The following is a 25531-nucleotide window of genomic DNA, read 5'->3' as shown; positions in this document are numbered from 1 at the left end:
TCCTCCACCTCCTCCTCCTCCTCCTTTTCTTCTCTCCCCCCCACTCTTGTCCATGTCAGAGTAACATTCAATCTGAATGAATGCTGAGTGAGGGACCTCATGGATCCTCTTCTAGCTGACAGCCAGAGCAGCATTGGAAGAGCCGTAGGTGTGCTTGCTGCAGAAAGCGGAGGAGAATGGAGTTGAGGCAGAAAGAGGAGATGAAAGGAAAGCAGGAAGACCATGGAAAACCATCAACAAGATGAGAAAGTGGCAGAGAGGGAGAAGAGGGGAGGTTCAAATCTCTGCTCTCCCAACTTGGTCCCCTACAGCTGTGCCCTGCTGTTGAGGACAGCGAAGGCAGAGGAGGGCTGGGGAAGGGCTCAACATGCAGGGATGGGGGAGTCTCCACACTGCTCCTTCCTGGCCCCATGGTGGGTGCCCTCAGCAGCTAGCCCCTGCACACCGGCTCTGTGCGGCTTTGACCAGGCCAACCTCTTTCACGGCAGTCCCTCCCTGCCCCACCCCCGAGGACTAGCTTTATGGGTTGGCAGGTGCTCCTTTCCTGACCTGTGGGCCCTGCTTATCAATGGATCTACAACCCCCACCTCAACCTTATCGCTCCCTGCATCTCCTTAGACGGCAAGTCCCCAGGCTTCAGAGACCAACCCCCCAGCGAGTCAGAAAAATGTCTCACAAGGTGACCCCCCCACCCCCGATTCCTCCCTGTCTCAGGCACCTCCTCTTCTTTTCCTTTGCTTATTTATTTTCCTTTCGGTTCTTGTCCTTCTCTAAAGGTTATTTTTGTTTACCCCTCCCTCAGCTTCTAGAGGGTAGCCCTAGAGAAGGGGTTGGTACCCCTCTCCTGAAGACCCCAAAGGAAGATTCCCCACATATCACAAACAAATCTCTCCTCTTGATGGCCAGAAGTTTCACAAATTGTTACTGGTCTTGAGAGGGATTTACCAGGAGCTGAGATGGCAGTCAAAGCCAGTTCATTTTGTCTCTAGTCCATGAGTTGGGAGTGATCAAGCTTTCTCTCTGAGCTCAGTCTTCGCATCTGGAAAATGGGAGACTTTTCTTGCCTTATTTCCAATACGATCAATAACCATATGCCTCCGTGATATACAGGAGCCATCCACGTAATAAAATAACATGTGCATGTCTTATTACTCGTTCTTCTTGCTGTCTTCTTCTTGGAAAGGGTCCCAGGATTTCCTTGTCTTCTACTTCTGCTCAGTTCCTGCTGTTAACCTCCAGCAAAACACAGGGCTCTGGGCGGGGGGGGGGGGGGGGGGATCTCCTGTGACCCACGACCCTGGATATCTGACACTTGGGCTCCTCTGGGGCTCTGAAACTGGCCAGAGAGGACGGTCCTCACCGAGAAGGACCGTCTGGAAAGCAGAGGTGGCAGAAACCCTCCTTGGAGCTATCTCCTGCCAGGGGCTGCAGGATTGACAACAGAAATTACTGAGGCATTGAGACGCCTGGTGAGGGCTTGAGAGAAGCAATTAGTGGGGTCTTTTGGAGGAGAAGCAACAGGTGGTGAGCTCTGGTGACATGGTGCCTCATCAACACCTCCAAGTGACAATTGATTACTATCCCCACAGTAGAGGAGGAGACTGAGGTCCAGAATACTCACCTGTACTTGTCAAAGGAAAGAACTTGGAATTAACCCAGGATCTGCCTGCGTCCTGAGCTCGAAGCCTTTACAGTCTGCCCTCCTGCATCCTGCAGTGTTAGACCCTCTTCCTCATTTCAAGACTCTATACTTAGTCCTTCTCCAAATCCCTCAGCCCCTCCCCCAGCCTCTCAGGTCTCAGCTGCCCAGCCCATTGCCAAGAACCCAGAAGTTCCCTCCTCTTGGGCTGTGTGCCCCCAGGCTCAGCTCTGTGAAGGGCTCCACCCCTTCCCAGCAGGGTGGCTAGTCCTTCAGTATACATGTGCACACTCACACACACAACCACACACACAGCACACACAGGTGATACAGGAGATATACTGGCTTGGGTCTTTACCCCAGGGGGACCCTGAGTCCTTTTAGCTGTTGCTAGTGAGACCTGCTTCTTCGATCAAATTCCCACAATCTGCAAGTGCTTTAAGAAGGCATGGGGGCAAAAGGGCCTTGGATTCAGCTCCAGAAACTTCTTAGCTGGTTGATTAGAGATCCAGACTGGGACCAGCATCTGGACAAGCTCTACATGTTACAACAGAAGAGGTAAGTTTCAGTGGGTACCGGGGCCCAAGCACTGATTTCCAATGGAGACTGAATCCCCTGACAGAGTACCCCAGAACTCAGTGCTCTTAAATATGCTCCTCCAACTCCTTCCCCCATCGTTATGATACCCCAGCCAGATCTTCTTAGTATTGGTGTAGCACGAGGCATCTAGAGAGACCTTGAGTATGGGCAGCAAAGCCAGGGGTGGGACAGAGGAAGAGTAACAGCTAAAGCCTGAACCTACAATATGCCATGAAGGTGGACAGTAGGGGTCACTTGATCGTGGCTTGCTGGGGAAGGGGTTTGATCTGAACGTGACATTGAAGAGGACTGAGTTCAAGCCTGCCATTTATTAAGTACACTGTACGTGGAACCTACTAGGTCCTGAGAACATGGGAACAAGTCTGTGTCTGCTCTTGGGGGCCTTTGGGTCAGGGAAGCTGGCCTATCTCTAGGTTGCTCATTCAATAGCTAAATGGGATCCAGGAAGAACAGCTCGAGAGCAGGAGACAGGGATTCACCTCTTCCTCAAGCAGGGATGGAGGAAGCAGAAAGCCATGTCTGATGCAGGCCACTCTGTGGCTCCAAAGAACCTCGAACTTGGTTCTGTGGGCTACAGTCTCTGTCTTGAACATCGTACCCATTGCAAAAAGGGGTCTTGCCTTTGCAAGAACTCTCCCAGCCCTAACAAGAAGGCCTATCACCAACCTCCAGTCCACACCCTGTGGCTGGACCTTTCACCTGCCTACCTTTGACATGAGCGTGAGACGAGGGTGGTCGCTGAGAGAGCTGACTTCTGCTCCTTCTCTTTGCAGAAAGGCAGTGCAGCCAAGGAGTGGGAGGGACGAGGCTTTGCACAGTGACCTTAGGACCGAGAGTGAGCTCTGGATTCCAGTCCTGGCCACTCTAGGCTGGTCAGGAACACATAGCTCACTGGGATTGAAAGCCCAGGTGAGATAGAGGAGGGAGTGACTCTCTTGGGAGCATTCTATGGTATAAAAACAAGCTGCTGCTCCCACCAGAAAGCTTCCCACCTTGGCACTCGTGGCCATTGAAGGAGAAGAAGGTGAGACAGTGGTGATTTCTGGGGAACCAGAAATCAGTGTATCTCCTCTGCTCTCCCCCCAGGGCCTTCAACCTCTAGGCCCTGTGTTTGCCTTTGGAACCAATAATAGGGTGTTTAACCGGAGAGACTTCAGCTTTATCTCATGTTCAGTTCAGATCCAGGCAGAGGCAGAAACAAAGATTAACTCCAAGAGGTCCTGCAAGGTGACTATCTCAGCCTGCCAAGACAAGCTCAGTGCAGTGCTAGGTGTCACGGGCCTGACATCCAGAATCATCCAGAAATACTCCCTCCTCCCCAAGCTCCACCTCCCAGGTTCCTGATGCATTTACTCCTCTTAGATGAACTGAGCCAGACCTAAGGACATCTTCACAGGGACAACCTGACTGCGTGTTCAAAACCCCAGGCCACCCTTCCTCTCCAAATGTCCCTTCTAGGGACCAAGCTGAGCCAAAGGCCGCACATGGACTTGTCCCGCTTGGAAAGAATTAATATGGGTTCTGCTTCCTGGAACAAACTCTTGCTCCAGTCTTCCCGAGTTCCTTGAGTCCAGCAGACGGCTCAGGAGTAACACTTGGCCAAGTCCTGCCTGTCTTAGAGAATGTCCCCATTCCTTCTATTCCTGGCTTCTCTGTGGCTGTCCTCACCCCATTGTGTATCCTCCCCCAGGATGTGGGAGTCCCCACTGCTTCGAGCGGCCAAGGAAAATGACTTGTGTGCCCTGAAGAGACTTCTAGTAGACCAAAAGTGTGACTTTCGACAAAGAGGTAAGATCAGAGCGTAACGGATAGAAGTATGGACAGAAGGCTCTGTCCCACACCCCAGGACTTGAAGGTCTTTGGCAAAGGGGCCTTCGAGATGATTCTGGAAGTGAAGAGCTTCTGCGGGTGAGTGTTTACAGTCCTTGTTGTGTCCCACTCTAGGAGCCCTGGGGGAGACGGCGTTGCATGTAGCTGCCCTCTATGACAACCTGGAGGCCGCCATGGCACTGATAGAGACGGCCCCAGCTCTCGTCACAGAACCGATTGGGTGTGAGCCATTTGTAGGTGAGGGGACCGCACAGTCTGATATTCAAGGCAAAAACAGGTATGGGAGGGCCAGGCACCATCTGGAACAAGACGTAGGATGCACCAGGATAGGGGAAAGAGAAGGAAGGTCAGGAAGAACCATTTGTTTTCTGAGTTGGGACAAATGTGAGAGGCTTGGCCTTGGCTTGTTAGCATTCTTGAATTCCATCAGCACATTCACACTTTCTTTAGATCTTTCATGGTCCTTGAGGGCATCTTCCTGGATCTCTTCCTCACCTAGTGTCACAGGGTACTTAGTTATACTACATACTAAGTTATACCAGGTACTCAGTTATGCTAAGTAACTCTGTAATCCGTCACAAAGTGTGAGGCTGTGTGGGCTGGTCAGTCAGAAGGACTGAGAACTCTCCATCTCTGGCTACTCAGTGGATCCTATCGGGAATGTTCTTGTGAGGAGCTGCCAGGGAGCTCGGCAGGGATCTGGGGGTATTGTGTACCTAAGGAAGTGGGGAAAGAACAGACCGGTGACTCATGGCTGTCTCTGGGCCAGGTCAGACTGCACTGCACATCGCCGTCATGAACCAGAACGTGAACCTGGTGCGCGCCCTGCTTGCCCGCGGGGCCAGCGTCTGTGCCAGAGCTACGGGCTTTGCCTTCCACCTCAGCCCCCACAACCTCATCTACTATGGTGAGAGCCAGGCCCAGGCTGGCAGGGAGGGGAGGGGGGCAAGAACTGTGGAGAGCTGGGCAGGGGAGGCAGAAGAGAGCTGGGCCCTTAGCTCCACGCGGTGGGAGCCTGGGAGGGGCGAGCCTTCCAGGACTGAAGGCCAGAGGCCTCCGCACCGCCCCCTCCTCTGGTTCTTCTGGACAAGGGTGCTCACCCCGCTGAGATGTGGGAAGGGGAGGCAGTCACCCGGGCAGAACGTCCTCCCCGTCCTGTGCTCCTGCCACCCCTGCCACGGCTGCCTCTGTGTTCCCAGGAGAGCACCCGCTGTCCTTTGCTGCCTGTGTGGGCAGTGAGGAGATCGTCCGGCTGCTCATCGAGCATGGCGCTGACATTCGGGCCCAGGACTCCCTGGGTAAGAGTGGGGAGAAGGTGGGGTGCTGGGTTCTGCAGGAGTGAGTGTGTGTGTGGGGGGAGGGGGCAGCTGACTTAGGGTAAGAGTAAGACTTTAGGCCTGAGGCCACGGTCTCCCCATTTCTTCCCCCAGGAAACACGGTGCTTCACATCCTCATCCTGCAGCCCAACAAAACCTTTGCCTGTCAGATGTACAACCTGCTGCTGTCGTATGATGGAGGGGACCACCTGCAGTCCTTGGAAATGGTGCCCAACCACCAGGGCCTCACCCCCTTCAAGCTGGCCGGAGTGGAGGGCAACACAGTGGTGAGGGTACCCCTATCCTCATCCCACCTGTTGGGAGGAAGTAGATGCAAACACTCATCCTTGACTCCTAGGTCCCATTCCCAGCCCAGATGGGGGGTTCACTCCTCTGCTGTTCCTTGTGCCTGTTCCTTTTCTTGCCCAATGTATCTCACTGAAATGCCAGCCGCTTAGGCAACCCACAGCCCATGCTGAAGCAGTCTGCAATGCCCAGTGTAGAGCCATGGCCCTCTGGCTCTTCCCACCTCCCCAGGCTCTAGCGAGAGTTCCAGGAGGGACAAACCTAGAAGGCACTGAAAACACGGGTTCTTCTGCCCTCCAAAGAAGTAATCATTTAGACTGTGGTCTTTTCTCTCTGTCCTCCTGGACTGGGGCCGTCCTTACCCTTGTGACTCGTGTGCATCCCTACTTCCTCTCAGATGTTCCAACACCTGATGCAGAAGCGGAAGCACATCCAGTGGACGTACGGGCCGCTCACCTCCACCCTCTATGACCTCACCGAGATCGACTCTTGGGGAGAAGAGTTGTCGTTTCTGGAGCTCGTGGTCTCCTCCAAGAAGCGCGAGGTATTGAAGCCAATGAGGGTCAGGGAGACTCATCTGAGAGACTTGGTATTCAATTCAGACCGTGTCCATATGCTGGGACCTTAGGATTCAGATGTCTTCTGGCTTGCAATAGGTAGAGAAGAGAATGGTTTCTTGAGGCTTGTGGGGAAAAGAGTATTCAACACCTTTCTCCTGCACCACTCTCCTCTTTTCCTTTGCTCAACTCTGCCTTTCTCTGTCCCTCTGTCTTATCCTTCTTCCTTCCTTCTTTTTTTTTTTTTGCCAGTCCTGGGGCTTGGGCTCAGGGCCTGAGCACTGTCCCTGGCTTCTTTTTTTGCTCAAGGCTAGCACTCTGTCACTTGAGCCACAGCGCCACTTCTGGCCATTTTCTGTATATGTGGTGCTGGGGAATCGAACCCAGGGCCTCATGTATATGAGGCAGGCACTCTTGCCACTAGGCCATATCCCCAGCCCTCCTTCCTTCTTTAGCATGCTGCGTTGTCTCAGATGCTACACAAAAAATTATGAATACATTAGTGAATACAATACATTTCTTGTCAGTCAGCCTCCTCACTTTCTAGTCCCTGTCCTTAATAATTGCAGTAGAGTGCAGCAGTTCCATGACACGGATCCATTACTATGTACAAGGGGAGCACACTGGCCTGTATAATAGGAGGTGAGAGAATTTTGTTGAGGACCATAGGGGGGCGGGGTAAACAAAAGAGAAAGTGCTGGCTTGGCCTGTAATCTCAGCACTCTGGAGGCGGAGTCAAAGGGGTGGACGTTTGAGTCCAGACATAGCTGCACAGCCTCTCTCTCAAACATAAAATAAAATTTAAAAAATAAAAGAAGACAGAAAAAAATGAGAAGAAAGAAAGAAAAAAGAAAAGAAGGAATGAGGAAGGAAAGGGGAAAAAGGAAGGAAAGGAAGGGAAGGGAAGGAGAGGGAAGGGAAAGGAAGAAAGGAAGGAAGGAAGCGAGGAAGGAAGGAAGGAAGGAAGGAAAGAAGGAAAGAAAGAAAGAAGGAAGGAAAGAAGGAGAGAAGTGAAAAACAGAAAACGCTTCCAGATCTCAGAATCGTCCAAGGCACTGGTAAAATACAGTTTTTGTTGATTCTTATCTACATGACCGTTCCCTAAGAATGCTTACAGATCCATAAAGCATAGAGAATTGTTAATACTAGTGAGAAGAGGAGCTGACCAGCCAGTTTGTCTATTCCTCCTTAGAGATAATCTGGGCACAGATGAGCTTTGGCCAGATTTTTTCAGATGTCAAGCATCCTTTCTCTGCAGATTTTGTGAGCAAGCCTCCTTGGTCAATGCCCTCAGGTAGTTCTCGACATTCTCCGCACATCTGGTGTCAGCTCTTTTCCTCTTCACACCACTGCCTACCTGCCTCCTTTTGCTTCCCCTTTGCTGTCTCCAACCTTAGTTTGGGCGGAGTAGCCAGGCTTCTATTTTATGGCAAAATGAGTCTTCCTGGCTGGGACGACCTCAGCTTCCTTTCCTGAACTATCAGGAATATCTGAAAGTTGCTCATTACCACTTACCTCTCCGCAACCTTCATTGCGAAAGCTATTTCTTTCTGCTAATAGTTAATCTCTTCAGCTGTGCTTTACAACTATCTTTTTCTAATTTCTAGATGCCTCATCCCATCTATCATGCTTTTTCATGTGTATCTTAACCTCTTGCTGTATCTACTTATGGCAGAGCCCCAAACCACCTACTTAGCTCTTTGCCCACATTGTATTCCTTGCTGTAGTGATTTTTTTTTCAGTCTAACAGTTCTCTTAGAACACATTGGATTATGTCTCAGCTTCAATTTCCCAATTGTTTTCCATCACATCCAGAAAAAAAAATCACTTCCTTACATTGGCATCTATGGTACACAATGATTTGGCTTTCATTTCCCATTGTAATTTGTATCCTCCAATCCCAATAATTTCTCTCATATTCCCAACCACATTTGAACTACACATGGGCAGTAACTTCTTATACCTTCCTACCCTGCCAACTAATCTTTCCTAACTCTGTACTATTTCGTCTGTTAAGACCTTCATGATGCATGTACCTTGTGCTGAGTTCTGAAATAGTTTCTCTGTGATACAAACACAAAGGTTAGTATATGGTAAATGATGACGAGATGTCTGCCCAAGAAATGCGTGAGTAACTGAATAAATGATGGCAGTGGTGGTTGACTGCCTTTTCCCTTGGACCATACTGGAGGAAAGCAATGCTCCTTAATATGTCATTCACCCCATGCAACACTCTCTCCCACTGCAGGCTCGCCAAATCCTAGAACAGACTCCAGTGAAGGAGCTGGTGAGCCTAAAGTGGAAGAAATACGGGCGGCCCTACTTCTGTGTACTGGGCACCTTGTACATCCTGTACATGATCTGCTTCACCACTTGCTGTGTCTACCGCCCCCTCAAGTTCCGAGATGGCAACCGCACAAGTTCTCGGGATAACACCATCCTCCAACAGAAGCTCCTGCAGGTGATTTTTTTCTCCTCTATTTATTGTCAAAGTGATGTACAGAGAGGTTACAGTTTCATATGTTAGGCCTTGGGTACATTTCTTGTACTGTTTGTTACCTCCTCCCTCATCTGCAGGTGATTCTTCTTCAAAGGGAAAAGGGACTAGTAGTATGGGGTGGTTGTTCTGGAAACCAGACCAATGCTATCCAGAAAAGGTCTCTCCCACTCCAGATGTTGTAGGTCCCTAGCCACCAGGCGGGATGAGGCCCAGTGGTGGAGTCTAATGAGCAAAAGAGTTTTTATTCAGGAAGCTGTGATTGTCTCACCTCCAAAAAAATTTTGAAAAAGAGTACTTTGCATTTATAACATTGTAGCTATGTGAATTTCTTATAATTCCCAAAGAAGACTAGCTCATGTAGTAGGATATTCAAGGGAAACACTGTTGTTCAAAAAGAGAAAAATAGTGTTCTAGTTCCATCTCTGGGTTTCTGTTCAGTCTGTTAGGGAAAGACAGATAGCTCTCTGGCCTGCATTTTCCTTTGTGTACTGTCAGTAAAAGTGCATAAGGCAATAATGGCTCAGCTGTGTGAGCACTTGTCGAAGCTTGTGCCACAGGATGCCAGAGTGGGTGGTAGGTGGGAGTAAATCATCTCAGAGCTCTTCTTGCTGCTATGGTTCTGCCGTTCGATGGGATCCTTTAGATAATGGGAGTGAGAAATAAGGCCAGTTAGAGGTGTACGGTAGGTGTAAAACTCTGCTTCCAGAGATAGCAAACCCTTCTTTGTCACAAAATGACTAGACTCTAATGAGTACTTTGGAACACACACACACACACACACACACACACACACACACACACATTCAACCATTTTAGGTATGTTTGTGAGCTTGGTTTATGAACTTGTAAAAATTTTGTCTTGTTCAACTAAAAATAGTCCACCAAGACGATGTCGGCATAACGGGAAGAAAGAAAAGCACAAGGAAAAATTTTCACAAGCAAGGAAGAGTGAGTGAAGAATTTTTCCCATATGTGGGACCTATAAGCTGTAGGAATAACTCATAATAGGCAAGGGAAAGGTATAGTTTGGGGGCAAAAAGAGAAGATTAAATTCCTGCAGTCAAGAAGCAAATACCTTGAGGTACATTAGACTGGAGAGTAGTATGTAATGCAGAGAAAGAACAGAGCAAAGAACCCCAAGCTAAGTAATGACATTCAATTTCTATCATTTTCTCCCCACCATATTTCTACCTGTTTCCTCAGAGGCATTCTTTCCAACCCTTTCTCTCACACTTAAGTGGTCTTTTTACATGTTCACAGTGTAGATACTGTTCTGCCCTAACAGTTAGGTGAGACAGTTAGTTATCCCTATGTCCTGTGTATTGTCTCTTTCTTTTGGTGGCAGAAAGAATTATATGCAAACATGTTCCTTTGGTCCAGATGGTCTAAAGATCCTTCTACATGCCTTAGGACAAGGATAAGTATCTAAGTGTCTCCATCCATACTTCGTTTTTCCTTCTTTCTTCCTTGGCATTTCTACTGTTTTGTTTTGTTTAGATAAAAGTCACTTTGGCCCAAAGAGAAGACGGTTGGCTTTTAAATGATCTGTTCATGGTGGGTAACAGTAAGAGAGTTAAGACTTCAGAAGTAAGGGGATTAAAGCACAGAACACGAAGGAAACGTCCTTCTTCTTTGGCATTAATCCCTGAACTTGCCCCCAAGTTTCTGGAATATCTGTGTTTCTTAGAAGTAAGTCAGTTTGTACTGGAATGAGGGTTCCCAAACTTATCACTGTGATTTGACCATTTTGCTTTCCCACTGTACCAAGTTTGGTAGCTAGTAGGGAAAATTACTTGAAAGTCTTAAATTACTTAAAAAGTCTTTAAATTACTTTAAAAGTCTTAGCAATACAAAAGTGAACAAATACAATGCATTGATAAATGCATTTGTCCACAAGTTAGTGTGTGGAGTCTTTTCTTAAATGAATGAATACTCCAATAGCTTATTATATGAATAAGTCTGTAAGTCTAGGGCTCTTGGGCACTCTAGAATTTTTTAGGTGAATCTATTATGAACTGCAGAAATCACAGGACTGCAGGACCATGAAGATCCATTCTAGTTTAACTTCTTGGATTTTATGAGAGCAGTCCAGCAGCAGTATACTAGAACATTTGGAATTAAGGAAAACAAGGATCTGTATTTGTGTGAGGCAATATAAACTACACAAAAGCTAACCTATGGAAGCATTGAATTAGTTAATCTTTATCCAGTTCTGGGAATGACTAAATGACTCCAAGATGCTTCTTTGTTCAGACATAAAAAAGTTATGCTTCTTTCAGGTTTTCCCAAGAACTCTATTAATTGGAATTAATTTCCTCTTTCATTCAATTTCTGCTTGGTCTAGTTGAGATCAACATGTACTCTTCCTTTAGTTCTATTTCCAGGTCACTGAGAGGTTCAAAGTCTGGGAGTCAGGCGTCTTAGATTTTAGTCCTGATTTTGAAATTAAATGGTTGTTTGACCTCAAACAAATCCTCCCTGAACAAATCCTGCTAGATCTGTGTTTTTAACATGATATCAGGCTAGAAACCTGGGAAGCAGGAAAAGATAGGAAAGAAGAAGGGAAAAAAGGAGAAAGAGAGGAATAAAAGAAGAAGGAAGAGAGGGAAGGAAGGGAGAGAGAGAGAGGAAGGGAGAGAGAGGGAGGGAGACAGAGGGAGGGAGGGAGGGAGAGAGGGAGGGAGAGAGGGAGGGAGAGAGAGGGAGAGAGAGAGAGAGAACAGTACCTATGCTGGAACTTTTAATAAATCGGAATATCTGAAGTGGAGGCCTTGGTGTTTTTAAGGTGCTCTTTTAGTAACTGACATTCAGCTAGAGCTGAGAACTAGCAGATTCTTTCTTTGAGATTTATTCAACTCCAGTTATTGAATCTAAATTCCACCACTCAGGTCATTTAGACTCCTAGTACACTGTTTGGCTATAAGGGCATTGATTTTTACCCTTCAGCACAAATCCTTTTGTCTCTTAGAAAATAATCCTTCAAGCTTTCCTTTGTGACTTCCTCCCCTAGAACTGTTTTACTAATTCATTCATTAAACAAATACTGCTGAACAATTTTCTCAGTGTTCAAAATTCAATAGCCATGGCTTATGCAAAATACAATCTAGTGCTTTGCCTATTATAGGCATCTGATTTATATTGATCAAGTGGGCATATACATAGCTATTTCATTAAAAACAGCTTATTGGGTTTTTTCCCCCCCCCCATGGTAAGAAAAGAAGAGCAAGAGAGGGTATTATTAAGGCCTGGTTCCCCAGGAGGCCAGAGAAGGCTTTTGAACAATCCAGGACTCTGAAATGAAATCACGGTGAGCTGTGGATCAAAAGTGGGTTATAGGCAGAGGGAATTCTTACACAAAGGTCCAGAGATAGGAGAATCATCCTCAAAGTCTAGGCAATCAAAGGAGAGATGCTAGAACATGGGAAATGGGGCTTGGCACTGCTAGGTGAGGTTTTCCAGAATATACTCTTGCCGAATCACACAGGACATTGCAGACCATATAAAAGATATTACTCTTTTTCCCTACAGTAAGGGAAGGCTCGGAAGTACTTTGAACAGGGGAAAGATTTGATCAGATTCAAAAGAAGACTATGCATCATGGGTGTTAGTATGCAAATAGCTTGTGGAATAGGAGATAGTTCATGTATAATTTTTTCTTGAATTTAGATTCTTAATATATTGTGTGTTTTAAACTATTTTAAAGCTATAACTATGGAATGCAGAACAGATTTGAGTGGAGTATGGAAGATAGGGACAGACCAACTGGGTAGCTATTATAATTTAACAAGCCAGAGATAATGGACAAGTGGCAGAGGGATGTCATAGGTAAATGGAGAGAAGGAGCCGGAATCAGGACACTTAGAAAAGCAAAAATCAGCACTCCTGTGTAATGGACTGGATGTCGAGAGTGGAGGGGAGGACAGTGGTAGGAGTGACATGGAGTTCCCTATGGACCTGCTCCACTGGGCTGGATCTGTCTGCAAATCACTATCCCTCCTCGATTCTAGGCCACCCCAGGCGCCACAGCTATTTGAAAGCCCAACTGATTTTCAACTCTAGGTACATTTTGTTGTGGGGTCTTGATTAACTCTCTATAGAACAAGCACAGCAAATGAGAGACAAAGAGATTCAGCCCACTGGCCACTCCTGTTACATCTTTTTCACTTGCTTTGATGGGCATTTTTGAGAACTTGTGAGACTGAAGGTTCTGGCAGGAAGGCTGAGGTAGGACCTAAGATGCTGCATGTTGTGATTTTTGTCAACCACACTTTGAAGGGCAAAACATTCTATCATTTCATCTTCATGGATACTTTAGGAAATGAAATTGTCCCTGTGGAAACAATGGCAGATCTGAGATCAAGGAGAGTAAGCACTTTTTAACAAAGACATTCAGCTAAGAAGGATGGTACTGGGGTTAGGGAACAAGCACCCTTCATCTTAGAAGCTTGACCTCTAAATAGCAAAATAGACCATTTCGCTTTTTAAAATGGTGCACTGGACCCTTATCTTTTCTCTTTGGGGACCCATTGCATTTGAAACTTATGTCTCCAGGATTTGAGCTAGTCAGGGTCCATTTTTATTTAGCCATACCTAATTTAATCCATTAGGTTGAAGGGGCCCTAGGATAAATGGGAATGAGAGCAGACACAGAATGTTTCCCATTTCAGCTAATGAGCTACTGTGAATCCTCCTGCTTTGGTAATCAACAGCATTACTTTTATGTTGTAAGCCCCTATTGCATATAAAGTAAGTCATTACTTCTGTGGGAATGGGAAATTGTAACTGGGCCCATGTCCAGTTGGTTATCAGTTGAAATCTAATACGCAGGAGATGTGAGTTGGTAGAAAGAAAGTCAGTCTGTGTTTTTACTTGTCCTTTTTTTTTTTTCTCCTCCTTCTCCTTTGTAAACTCGTCGTAACCAAGGAGGTTACAATGCCATAAGTCAGGTTACGAGTATAATGTTCCTTGGACAATGTCATCTTTTCCTTAATTCACCCCCCCCTCCTATTCCTACACTCAAGTTAATAGTTCATCTTTGACATAATTTACATTGAATATAATGACTACATTTGCTCACCCTTCCTCCCTCCGTTTCTGTGACCCCTCTTGCCCATTTCCCAAACATGTTTCAGTTTCATTCAAGGGTCAGCATTCAGAGAAGATGAAGGTCTCATCTATCATCTTCTAAGTCTCATCTTGAGAAACTCAGGTACATGAAGTACATGAGATACACGAGGCATTGAGCAGGAACACTGTGTCCTGGAGTCTTCATAATTCAGAGCATGTGGTTCCTTCTTTGTTATTTGGCTAGCACATCACCAAGGACTTTGACCTCCTGGAGCTAGTTCTTGTCATTATCTAAAAAGATATATTACATTTTTTCAAGGTAAACCTTGTGAAAATTCTCACACTTTGAGACAGCTGATGCATGGAACTGACGAATAAACAGAGATGTTACATATTACAGTGTAATCTGAAGATCAGAAGATGTTCCAGTTCTGCAAATTTAAAGAAAGGTTATTTGGCAGTTAACAATTTAACCATTTAGGTGTGATTTCTCTTTAGAATTCAGAATGTTAGGCAAAGGGATGGATCTTAATCTTGTAAAAAGAATAGAGAAGAATGCATCCGTATTCAATGCACATATATGAAATAAGGAAAAATTAGGGGAAGGGTTGGTTTAACAGGGATGGGGGAGAATGATGGAAAGGGTGATATTGATCAAGATGCATTGTACTCATAAACTGATTTGTTTAATGATAACTCCTTTATACAACTTCTTAAAGATAATAAAAATATAATTAAAAAATAGAGAGGTAACTAGAGTACTTGGGAGGCTGGGGGAAGATTGAGTTACAGGCTTGACTGGACTATGTACAACAGACAAATTAAAATACAAAAAGGAAAATTAAAAAGGAGGGGCTATAACTTTTCAAATGACAGCTCACAAAGGAGTTGCCACTGTTAATGATTTTTTTCTAAAGACTGGGAATTTCCTGAGAGTCTCTGAGAAAAAGCAGACTAGGATATAACATAAACCTGACATAGTAACTTTTATTAAAATTTAAATTATAAAAGTATTATATAGTTGAATCTACTTCAAATAGCCATAATACTTTTTTTTTTTTTTTACCATTTTTATTATTTACATTATTGACCCAGGAGATTTTATTGTTACATTTCCATACATGTTTGTAATATATTCTAGTCTCATGCCATCTATCACTCTCATTTCCTTCCTTTTCCTTTTTCCCTTTTCCCAAAACAATTTCAACTGGTTTTCCTGTTTTATATTCATAGTTGTAAACAATCTATTTCAGCCAAATCATATTCTCTTTTAACATGTATTTTAAAATTATTCACCTTCTATTTGTCTTTTCCTCTTTCCTCTTCTCATCTCCTCCTAAGTAGGCCCTTAGTTAGATTACTGTTCTGTGTTTATCCACATACACAGCTATGTATATATTACGTATATACATGTTCCTGTCTATGGATTTGTATGCCTTTTCCATCTACCTTCCACATATAGTGAAAACATATGGTATTTTGTTGTGTGAGTGTCTCTTGTCTTGCTCAGTATAATCTCCTACAATTGCATCTACTTTCCTGCAAATAACATGATTTAACTTTTCTTAAGCTCTTCTCTCTTTATGGTCTAGGTGTTCTTGCCTTAGGGTACATATCAGAAACATCAACAGAACTTACTTTTTTTTTATTAGAAAAACAAACAGCAAATTGGCCCAATGTATTGGGCAAAGATTTGTCAGTTGACTCTGATGCTCAGAGATATTTAGGAGCCCCTTCCCAGATGAGAGAATTAGAGTAACTCTTCATCAAGTGCAGCAGGGCCCTTTCTCTTAGCTTCATTCCTTTTCTAGTCTGTGGGCTGGGAGAGAAAAAGGAAGGTCTATATGGAAGTTAACAACTGAACCTTGTTGCCCTCCCACTTCCTATCAGAGGCAGCCTACACTTCCCTACTCTTCTCTGTTTGGGGCACACTGGCTCTTTCAATCCATGAATGACCTAGGCTCTGCTGTGCCCTACTCTGGGCATTTCCTTCAAAACAAAGGCTTCAGTCAGCTTGTGGGTGATAGAAAGCTCATTAAGATAACTTCCAGTGAGACACAAATGGCTAACCTGTGCTGGGGGGTTGGTTATTCACAAGTGCTAAAATTCCAGTCTACACGGTGATATATAAAAAGTTTCAGTCATTGTCGGAAGACATTTGTCTTTAAAGGTATGTCTGGGGGTGAGTATTTCTTAGTGCATAGCCAGGCATGCTGAAGTGACTTTGACCTTGAGATCTGGCAGTGTCAGAAAAGGTTTACTTGACAACTTTTTCCTCATTTTGTCTCCAAATGGGTTTCCCCGTTTCCGTATTGTAAGTTCTTCTCTACCTCACTTCTGTAAGGTAAAATGAAGCCAAACCTTCAATCTCCCTCCTCTAACTCTCCTTCCTTTCTTTCCTTTCTTACTAATTGAGTGCCATCACTACATTATACACCACGGATAAAAAGTTGGAGTGAGATGTCTCTGGTCTCAGGAAGCTGTAAGACTCCTGATGAGACATGGGGTTTCCAGATCTTTCCATCCTGGGTGAGGGTTGGAAACACAGTGGTACCAGGTGCCTCCAAAAGGAAAACTTGAACTGGAACTGAGAGGAGGGGAACCAAAACGGTAGAGGAATGTTGGCTTGGCCTGAGCCTTGACATCAGTGAAAGACTAGGCCAGGCTGAGATGGTGGCAGAGGTGTTCTAAAAAAGGAGCACGTTCTCTTTAAGGGCTTGACCCAACAACCAAGGACCCCAGTATCTTGGTATGACTATAGCTACCAGGCACAGGTCAGAGCAGGGAGAATTTTGTGCATCCCATTTGTATTGTTATTGTAATTGTAATCTCACTGTGAGGGCATCTGAATAAATGGATACATGCTAGTGATTTTAAAATCAAATGACAGAGCTGATGAAGTGCAACCACATCCTAAACTGTCCATGGGCCTCACCCACATCCCATCGCCTGGGAATAGCCAATTTTTATTTCTTGTTGGGTCTTTATTCTGCTTGTCACCCCTATGCAGACCGAATGCACCCCTATGTAGACCGCTTCCATCTTCATTTGTTAATCAAATTTAGGCATTATCTAGTGAATTTCTATGCTGGAAGGATTTAGAAGACATTGTTCAGTGCCACCTTGCCTGCATTTTTAATCCCCAAAGCACTGAGCAGCCGGGAACTGCGTTGAAACAGAGAAATAGCCCAGTGATGTTTGCCTTTCAGAAAGAAGGTCAGATACATGGAGGGGCAGTAGGTTGGAAAGGGGAAAGTAGTGGCTCCACATGTTTGTTTTAAGGCAGAAGTTCTGTGAGTTGAGGGAGAGTCAGGGAATTGGGAGACTAAATACAAAGGACTTCAGGATCAGTACCTGCGATAATTAACTTTGCTGAATATAACCTTGATTAATAGCCAAACCTTACTATGAGGATGATAAATCTAGAGAGCTATGAGTCAGCCTTTCAATCGAGACAGAAAATCTTGAATACAATTCCCAAAAGGAAAAAAAAAATAAACCCTAAAAACTTGAAGGGAAAATGTCATTATTTCGGTTTAAGATTTATTTCTAAAAGTGCCAGGGTAGTTAATCAAAGGTTATCACATTAAGAGACATGAAAAATAAAAGCATTGACCTACAAAGCCCCTTTCTGTTGTTAACACACTGCTGTTTTCTTAACTATACAAAAAGGATCTAGTCTAACCAGTCTAACTAAAATTTAGTCTAAAATTCCCCTGAAATCAAGAGCCAATGTTTTAAAATAACCTCAGTATTGTGATGTTTATGGAAACTTTTACACACCTTTGGTTTTTTTCTTTCAAGAAAGAACAGTTTAAAATTAAAGAAGTAAACAAAACCCTATATCAGGAACAAAACCCCCGAGGACAGTCCAGGGCAATGAGATCCTAGAAAGAGCACAGACCAAAGCTCACACAGCTTCGGGATTTTTCACTTACCTGTTATTTGTACAAAGAATGCCTCAACTTCTGTGTGCAGGAATCTGCTGAGTAAGTTAAAAGCAGCTAGTGCAGAGGAAGCATCTGGGGCTAGAGAGTTTGGCAGCCCACGTTGTCCCTAATTTCTCTGTTACTGAAGGTTTCACTTTTTGCTTTGTTCTCTTTCTTCCACAAATGGTATCATCCCCTCTCGGGCCTCAAAGGGTGGTCTCATCTTCACAGTACTCCTGGTATCTGGACCAGAAAAGCTTGTAGCAAGCTCCTCTGTACCAAGAAAAGCTTGGTAGCAGTTTCCCAACATATGCAACCACGGTATAAAATTTTAAGAAGAAATTCAGAAAGTTTGTACAAGAACAGATAGGGCATGGATGCGAAGGGAATTTACTTCACATTCCCACCCACGTACAAAAGGATGTTTCCTTCTACATCTCTGCTTAGGATAGGCAGGGTCACTATTCAACATTGCCAATCATAACAAAACTACAAGGAATGTATGAATGGCTCTTCATGAAGTCTACCCAAATATATCATCTAATCTAAGTTTTGCAATAAGTCTGGGAGGTAAGCATTGGAGTCTCCATTTTATAAATGGCATTCCTCAAGTACAGAGATTCTTCCATGACTGGTTCAAGATCTCATTGGAGCTAGTAGGTTCCTGGCCTGTAGTGGAACATGAATTCTGAGATACATTTACAGTGTCTTCCAGTGAGTGTGAGACCCAGTGAGATTGGTAAAGCTGGACTTTCTCCCCTGTGTGAAACAATCTGTTTGTTCATTTGGCACTTATTTTTGTTTTGTTTTATTGACAAAGTCTTGTCTCAAGCTGGCCTGAAAGTCACTATATAGCTCTGGCTATCTTGAATTTGTGGTTATCTTACCACATGCTCCCCAATCCTGGGACCACATCTGTGTACCATCACATTGATTTGGGTCTTCTTAGTGCTTTCCAATTTGTCCTCACCTGATCAGTTCACACATCATGAATTAGTCCTCACAACACATATGAGATGTGCTACTGCTAAGATATTACTAACATAGTCACTACAGTCATTAGCATATAATCTTGAACACATTAACTCACATCCTGGTCACAGTTAGCCACACTATAGTCCCACTATAGCCACAGTTAGCCACTATCGTGAAGTGATGGTGACAAGAGAAATCTTCTTCATTTTCGATAGACCTTAGTGGCTATACATACTTGTCCAAAAAGATTTGAAGCTCCACACACCAGAAAGCATTTCTTGTCCTGAACTTCCCTCCCCAGGAGGCCTATGTGACTTACCAGGATAACATCCGGCTGGTGGGGGAGCTGGTGACCATCATTGGGGCTGTGATTATCCTGCTCCTAGAGGTGAGGAGCAGGGAGGGGGAGCCCTAGGTTAAGACCATTCATCTGAAGTCCCTAGGAAGAAAAACAAAACCCTTAAACTCATACTGTTGTTGTTGTTGTTTTCACTGCCCTCTCTCCAGATCCCAGACATTTTCAGAGTCGGAGCCTCGCGATATTTTGGACAGACAGTCCTTGGGGGTCCATTTCATGTCATTATGTGAGTATTTTTCATCCCTTGCCTTCACTTGTCCGAGTTAGTCCAGGTGTCCAGTTCATTCTCTGAGATCTAAATGGCAGGTGACCCTCAGTCCAAGGATTTTTCTTCAAGTGGTGTTTTATCTATATCTATATGTATGGTGTTTGGTGTTAGGTTTAGTCCTAACAGCAGAGCTTAACATCTGGTACCATCCGACTCACCACCGTATTAGAGGGGACCTAACGTATTCCCAGTGCACATCTCACTCTCTGCTTCCTGCTCCCTCCACAGCATCACTTTTGCCTCCCTTGTGCTGGTGACCATGGTGATGAGGCTCACTAATGTGGATGGGGAAGTGGTACCCATATCCTTGGCCCTGGTGTTGGGCTGGTGCAGTGTTATGTACTTCACTCGAGGAATTCAGATGCTGGGTCCCTTCACCATCATGATCCAGAAGGTCAGTGCTCTGGATCTCTCTGGCTCAGCCACAGGACTTTGGCAGACAAAGATGCGGGCAGGTACAAAGAGAAATGGCTGCTCTGAGTGGAGCAGGTGGAACCATTGAGGCCTTCTGATATGTCAGTAATAGGGCCTCAGAGCCAATGGAGAAAGAAACATCCCGGCCTCCTTTCTCTTCTGTCTCTGCTAGATGATATTTGGAGACTTGATGCGTTTCTGCTGGTTGATGGCTATGGTCATTCTGGGATTTGCCTCTGGTAAGAAGGATTTCTTTTTCTTGGTCATTTGATGTGGAATGTCAACAAGAATATTTGCCTTTACTCCTGATCTCAGTTCTCATCTATACTATATTTCATTATCTTTGTTGTCTCCTGATGAAAATTGAGTGTAAAATCACACCGTCATCTATACGTTCAGGACTAATCACTCAAGTTGGTCTAAAAGATAAGCCTATGGGTTCTGGATCAGTAGCCTTTATGTTGACTAACTTTCCTTCAAGACCTTTAAAAAAAGGCTGGATAAAGGCCTTTGGAGAAAGAAGGAGACATTAAATAGGAAACAATGGAAAGTCTTTCCTTAAAACAACAACAAAAACACATAAAGCTGGGCACCAGTGGCTCATGCCTGTAATTCTAGCTAATCAAGAGGCTGAGATCTGATGATTGAGGTTCAAAGCTAGCCTGGGAAGAAAAGTCTATGAGACTCCAATTAACCATCAAAAAATCAGAAGTAGAGCTGTGGCTCAAGTGGTAGAGTGCCTTCCTTGAGCAAAAAAGCTAAGGGAAAGCACCCAGGCCCTGAATTCAGTCCTCAGAACAAACAACAACATCAGCAACAACAAAAACCACAAGGCCCAACAGAGACAATGCAATGTTTAACTCTCCTGTGTTTATAGTTCAGATGAAGAGATGTCACGTATTCATAAAATGTACTCTCATTCTATATGTGGTCATTTAAAGTTGGGGCAAAAGTGAAGATATTTTTAAAAAGGGATATAGATGAATAGGTTGAAAAGTCTGAAGCATGACAGAGCAAACCAAAAGAGAAGATGGCAAGAGGGTCTGAGAGAATGGAACACATAGGAACTCAGTTGCAACATAGTCAGAGAGCGCCAGACAGGGAGAAAGAGCAGAGGAAACCATGAATGAAGAGTCGGGAGTTCTGACAGCTGGGGAAAGAAAAGCCCAGGTCTGAAGAAGACATAGGGCTTTAACTCAATTAGAGAAGCATTTTGAAGATACCCTGAACTCTAAAATACCAAGCCTCTTCACATAACTCTACCATTGATTGTCTCCAGACGTTTCTCTGTTCAGGAGTGTTTCCTTCATGACAATAGATTTTTTTTTTTTAAGTACAATAAGACATAAAGTATGGAAAGGTAAAGCTGGCAGGCTTTCTGGTGGAATGGAACTCTTGTGTGTTTCTCCTCTTTTTTTTTTCCCTACTCCATCTACATATTACCAAATAGGGCAATTGCTGATTGCTGGAGGCTCACATCTGTAATTCTAGCTACCAAGGAGGCTAAGATCTGAGTATTACAGTTCAAAGCCAGCCCAGGCAAGAAAGTCGGTGAGATTCATCTTGCCAATTAACCATCAGGAAAACAGAAGTGAAGCTGTGGCTCCAAGTGGTAGAGCACTAGCCTTGAGCCAAAAGAGCTCAGGGATGGTGCCAGGTTGTGTTCAGGCCCCATGGTGGGTGGGGGGATTAAGATTCAAAGCCTCGACAGACAAATCCTAGAAACTTTTACCTCCAGTCCACCAGCAAATTCCAGAAGTGGAACTGTGGCTCAAGTGGTAGAATGCCAGCCTTGAGTGAAAAGGTTAAGGGAGATCTAGAGGCCCTGAGTTCTAGCCTCAATGTTAGCCTGCTCCCTCCCCCAAAATAGTGTAATGATAATGGAATCGTTTCCTGTAGACGCCCTGACTCTTATTGGCCATGAACTTGTGTTGTTTTTTTCCCCTAAAATAAGGAGGCAATTGTTTGTACTATATCCTATTTCTGCTCTTGGATTCTGCTGGTTGATGTTTTAGTACTCCATACACACAGAAGCCAACTTAATGGGTCCATGCTATTATAAGATCCAGGATACTCAACTACCACCACCCAGTAGACTCCATACTGAACAGGAATGGCTTTGTTAAGATTGGCCAAGTTCACCTAGGGAACCTCAAAGTGATGAGTGCTTATCATGAAGCCATCAAGACTATTTTTTTTAAAGGTGGCTCTACTTTCAGCCATATCACGTGCTCCGTTGTTTCAAATTGCTGAAGATTCCATGCATTCTTTGAACAACTTATCTTTCAAATATTTAGTTTTCTACAAGGTAAGAACCTGTTAGGTAACTTATTATTCACATACACAAATAATGATCTTGATAAATGCTTGAGTATTATCATTACACAGCATAATTAATGTGGGTAGTCATAGGATACCTTAGAGACAGCCAGCTGTACACGTAACTATATTTATATGTGTGCGATTGTATGTATCTGTGCAAGTGTAGGCATATATATGTATATACACAAATATAGGTATATGTGCATATGTATATCTATATTCATGTATATACAGAAATAGAACTCATTTTAACCAGCCTATGCTTACTGTGATAATTCAATTTATTTCCGTATATCTTCTTGCTGGGCGGAGCAGCATTCTATATCATTTTCCAGACAGAAGACCCAGACAATCTGGGGGAATTCTCGAACTATCCCACGGCACTGTTCAGCACCTTCGAGCTGTTCCTCACCATCGTCGACGCCCCCGCCAACTACAGCGTGGATCTGCCCTTCATGTACAGCATCGCTTACTCCGCCTTCGCCATCATCGCCACCCTGCTCATGCTCAACCTCTTCATCGCCATGATGGGTGACACTCACTGGCGCGTGGCCCAGGAGAGGGACGAGCTCTGGAGAGCCCAGGTGAGATTCTCAGGGTTAGCTCTGCTAGGTGGCCGACCACGGAGAGGAAAGTCAACGTGGGATATGAAAGTCATAGAACGAGCCGGTGGAGCGGTCTCCCTCTGTGAGGTGTAGATAAACCCGATGTGCATGGAAGTGGAATAAGGTCGAAGATACAAGTAACACGTCACAATAGTTTTTCTTAAGAGCCTCCTATATGCTGAGATGTGTTTAAGAGCTGAGGCACAAACACTACAGGCTAGTTCGAAATACACAATAAACCACCTCACAGAAGGCTGCGAAGTTACGGAAGGAGAAGTGCCACAGAGAAGTGATGAGTATTAAGAAGGATGCAACTGAGGACTCTAACTGTGAATTTAAGGTAACGCTGGGGGCCGGATAGTGCTGGAAGGCATGGTAGTGGAGGTGAGGCCTGCTCTCTTCTGTCTCTTTGGGGGAATCCCCTAACCAACCAGGACGTTGTGCAGCCCAGCCTGCTCTAACCAATGGGTTGAAAATGGTGAAGGAGTGACCTTCTGGGTCAAACAAAAAGGGAGGCTGGATGGTGGCCAAAAAAAAAAAAAAAAAAAAAAAGAATGTCCATTTTGAGGCAAAGAATAGAAATCTGAGAGGAAAGCACAGAATGACAGGAAGTCCTCAATTGGAATGAATCTGATGCAGCTAAGAAGCTGAGAGAAGTAGGAATCAATGACAGGGAGAATGGAAGGACATGACCCACCATTTAAAAATGGCTAGCTCTTTCCACTCGTGAGGACTCCTGACCTCCTCAGTGCACACTCTGTTCTTGTGCTAACAAGACCATGATCCTTTTGAAACTCGAATGGTCTTTGATGATGGGGAGCTATGAGATACAAAGAGAGGTCATGCCTTCCCTTGCTTTGGGCATAACACTACTATCAATCACATTTAAAAATAGAATCAAGTCTTAGAGCAAATACTTGGCTCTTTCTAAGCTGATGATCAACCAGCACATGACTTAGCCTTCACTGAGCTCTTTAGATGTAAACATAGCACCTCAAGTTTGCGTTACTGACTTAAGAACAGCCTTCTAGTTTCATAAGATTATTCTATATTGCCTTTGTCACTGTGTCTATCGTGTTTCCCTCCCAGTCTTGTGTCACAGGTTTGTTTGATAAGTTTAATTTCTGTGTTAATGAGGGCTGGGCAAAGGACAGAACAGGCGGCCTGCTACTAGAAAGTTCCCTGCCAAGTATGCAGCTATTTATTAATCATCCTTTTTCATCTTAAGATATGGATGCTTAATTTTCTGTGAACTCCTTGAACTGGAACAGCATCATTTCATCCCTGAGATCATACAGATTCTATTTAATCATTTTATTTAAATCAAAATCATTGGTCTGTGGCTTCCCTGTGAAAAAGGAAATGAAATTAGTTCTTAATGATTCATTCATAAGTCCATGAGTTGGAATGCTCACACAGGCATCAATGGTTCCTCAAAACATAAAAGAGTCTGTCGTGTGTGTGTGTGTGTGTGTGTGTGTGTGTGTGTGTGAGAGAGAGAGAGAGAGAGAGAGAAAGAGAGGAAGAATGGGTCCTCCTGACACAGGCTGGAGGTGGATAAAAAGTGGTCTCCAGGGTCCCCACTGCATAGGTTGCTCTCGATTCCTATTGTATTCTTGTGAGCTCGTTGCCTGTCTGAACCTCGTGTCTCTCTCTGAGACTTTTTGAGACTCTTGGATCCTTCCAGGTTGTGGCCACCACAGTGATGCTGGAAAGGAAGATGCCTCGCTTCCTGTGGCCTCGATCGGGCATCTGTGGGTGTGACTATGGCCTGGGAGACCGCTGGTTCTTGAGGTGAGTGCCAGTGTGTATGTGTGACCCGAGGACTTGTGTGCACCACAGGAGCAAGAGCCATCAGGCGATGATGTGATGAGACTGTGGGAGTCTGTCATGCAGAAAGAGGTGGAACTGAAATGGAGGGGTTAAAAAGAGTCTCGGGGCAGTGATGGTTGTGTTGTGATCTTGCTCGGGTGAGCATGGGTTACCCAACTTGCTTTAGTGTTTTCTACTTGTCCCTCATTTCCATTTTACTCTGCTCTTGAATCTCACTTCCTTCTTGATATTCTGTCCTCATCTCTTGACCTGGCTCTCCCTCTCTCCTCTAAGGTGTTTCCTGAGTTGCATCTTCTGAAGTTGTGACTTCTGAAGTGACTGTTTTCTCTTTCACTTTCCCCTAAATCAGTGCCACACCCATGTCTTTCAGCCCTCCAAATCCAATTACTCACCCTCTTTCCTTGGCTTCCTAGTTGAGCCTCTCCTCCACCCCCTTCTCCTCCCTTGATCCTAGATGCTCTTCCTGCTTCAATCCTGGTCCTCTCCTCTGCTATCTATCCTTGTAATCCTATTTCCTCCTTTCTCACCTCTGCTTCTCTCAAAGGCCTGATCTCTCCTTGGCTCAACGGAATTCCTTCTGCTTTCTCCTCAACAGAGTTGAGAACCACCAAGACCAGAATCCTTTTCGGGTGCTTCGCTATGTGGAAGCTTTCAAATGCTCTGACAAAGAGGATGGACAGGAGCAGCTGTCTGAGAAACGGCCCTCTATAGCTGAGAGTGAGACTCTAGCGAGGTCCTCTCTGATCTTCCCAACACCCTCCCTGTCCAGGACCACATCCCAAAGCAGCAGCCATCGGGGTTGGGAGATCCTTCGTCGGAACACCCTGGGACACTTGAATATTGGGCTGGACCTCGGTGAGGGGGGTGAAGAGGAGATCTATCATTTCTGATGAGGAGCCTGGGTAGGGGTAGAAAGGGAGATGTCTGCATATTCCAGCATCTAACTCCCATGCTCATTAATGAATCCTGGGTTGGTGTAGATAGAAGAGTTTCAAAAGGATGCCATTTAACC

The 25531-nt window shown here is 44.8% G+C and overlaps 1 protein-coding gene across 4 annotated transcripts; it reads left to right on the top strand.

Annotated features, from left to right (window-relative positions):
- Positions 1-1902: 1902 nt before the first annotated feature.
- On the top strand, positions 1903-25531 carry Trpv5 (transient receptor potential cation channel subfamily V member 5). Of its 4 annotated transcripts, none has more exons than XR_007210141.1 (15): positions 1906-2197; positions 3930-4027; positions 4184-4306; positions 4839-4976; positions 5269-5367; positions 5500-5672; positions 6089-6235; positions 8497-8709; positions 19021-19107; positions 19227-19303; positions 19574-19739; positions 19932-19998; positions 22397-22665; positions 24374-24588; positions 24619-25080. XR_007210141.1 is itself a non-coding variant. In XM_048340382.1 (15 exons), exons 1-15 carry the CDS (start codon positions 2088-2090, stop codon positions 25407-25409), a joined length of 2169 nt encoding a protein of 722 aa, XP_048196339.1. In that variant the 5' UTR covers positions 1908-2087; the 3' UTR covers positions 25410-25531. The 4 variants fall into 4 exon arrangements, 3 of the variants coding, with proteins under 3 accessions (XP_048196342.1, XP_048196340.1, XP_048196339.1); XM_048340382.1 differs by lacking the exon at positions 24619-25080 and adding an exon at positions 25115-25531 and having other exon boundaries at positions 1908-2197; positions 24374-24480; XM_048340385.1 differs by lacking the exons at positions 8497-8709; positions 24619-25080 and adding an exon at positions 25115-25531 and having other exon boundaries at positions 1903-2197; positions 24374-24480.

Source organism: Perognathus longimembris, chromosome 2, assembly GCF_023159225.1.
Source record: "Perognathus longimembris pacificus isolate PPM17 chromosome 2, ASM2315922v1, whole genome shotgun sequence".
Taxonomy (NCBI): domain Eukaryota; kingdom Metazoa; phylum Chordata; class Mammalia; order Rodentia; family Heteromyidae; genus Perognathus; species Perognathus longimembris.
Note: the sequence above shows the minus strand (reverse complement) of the source record. Positions and strands in the feature narration are given on the sequence as shown.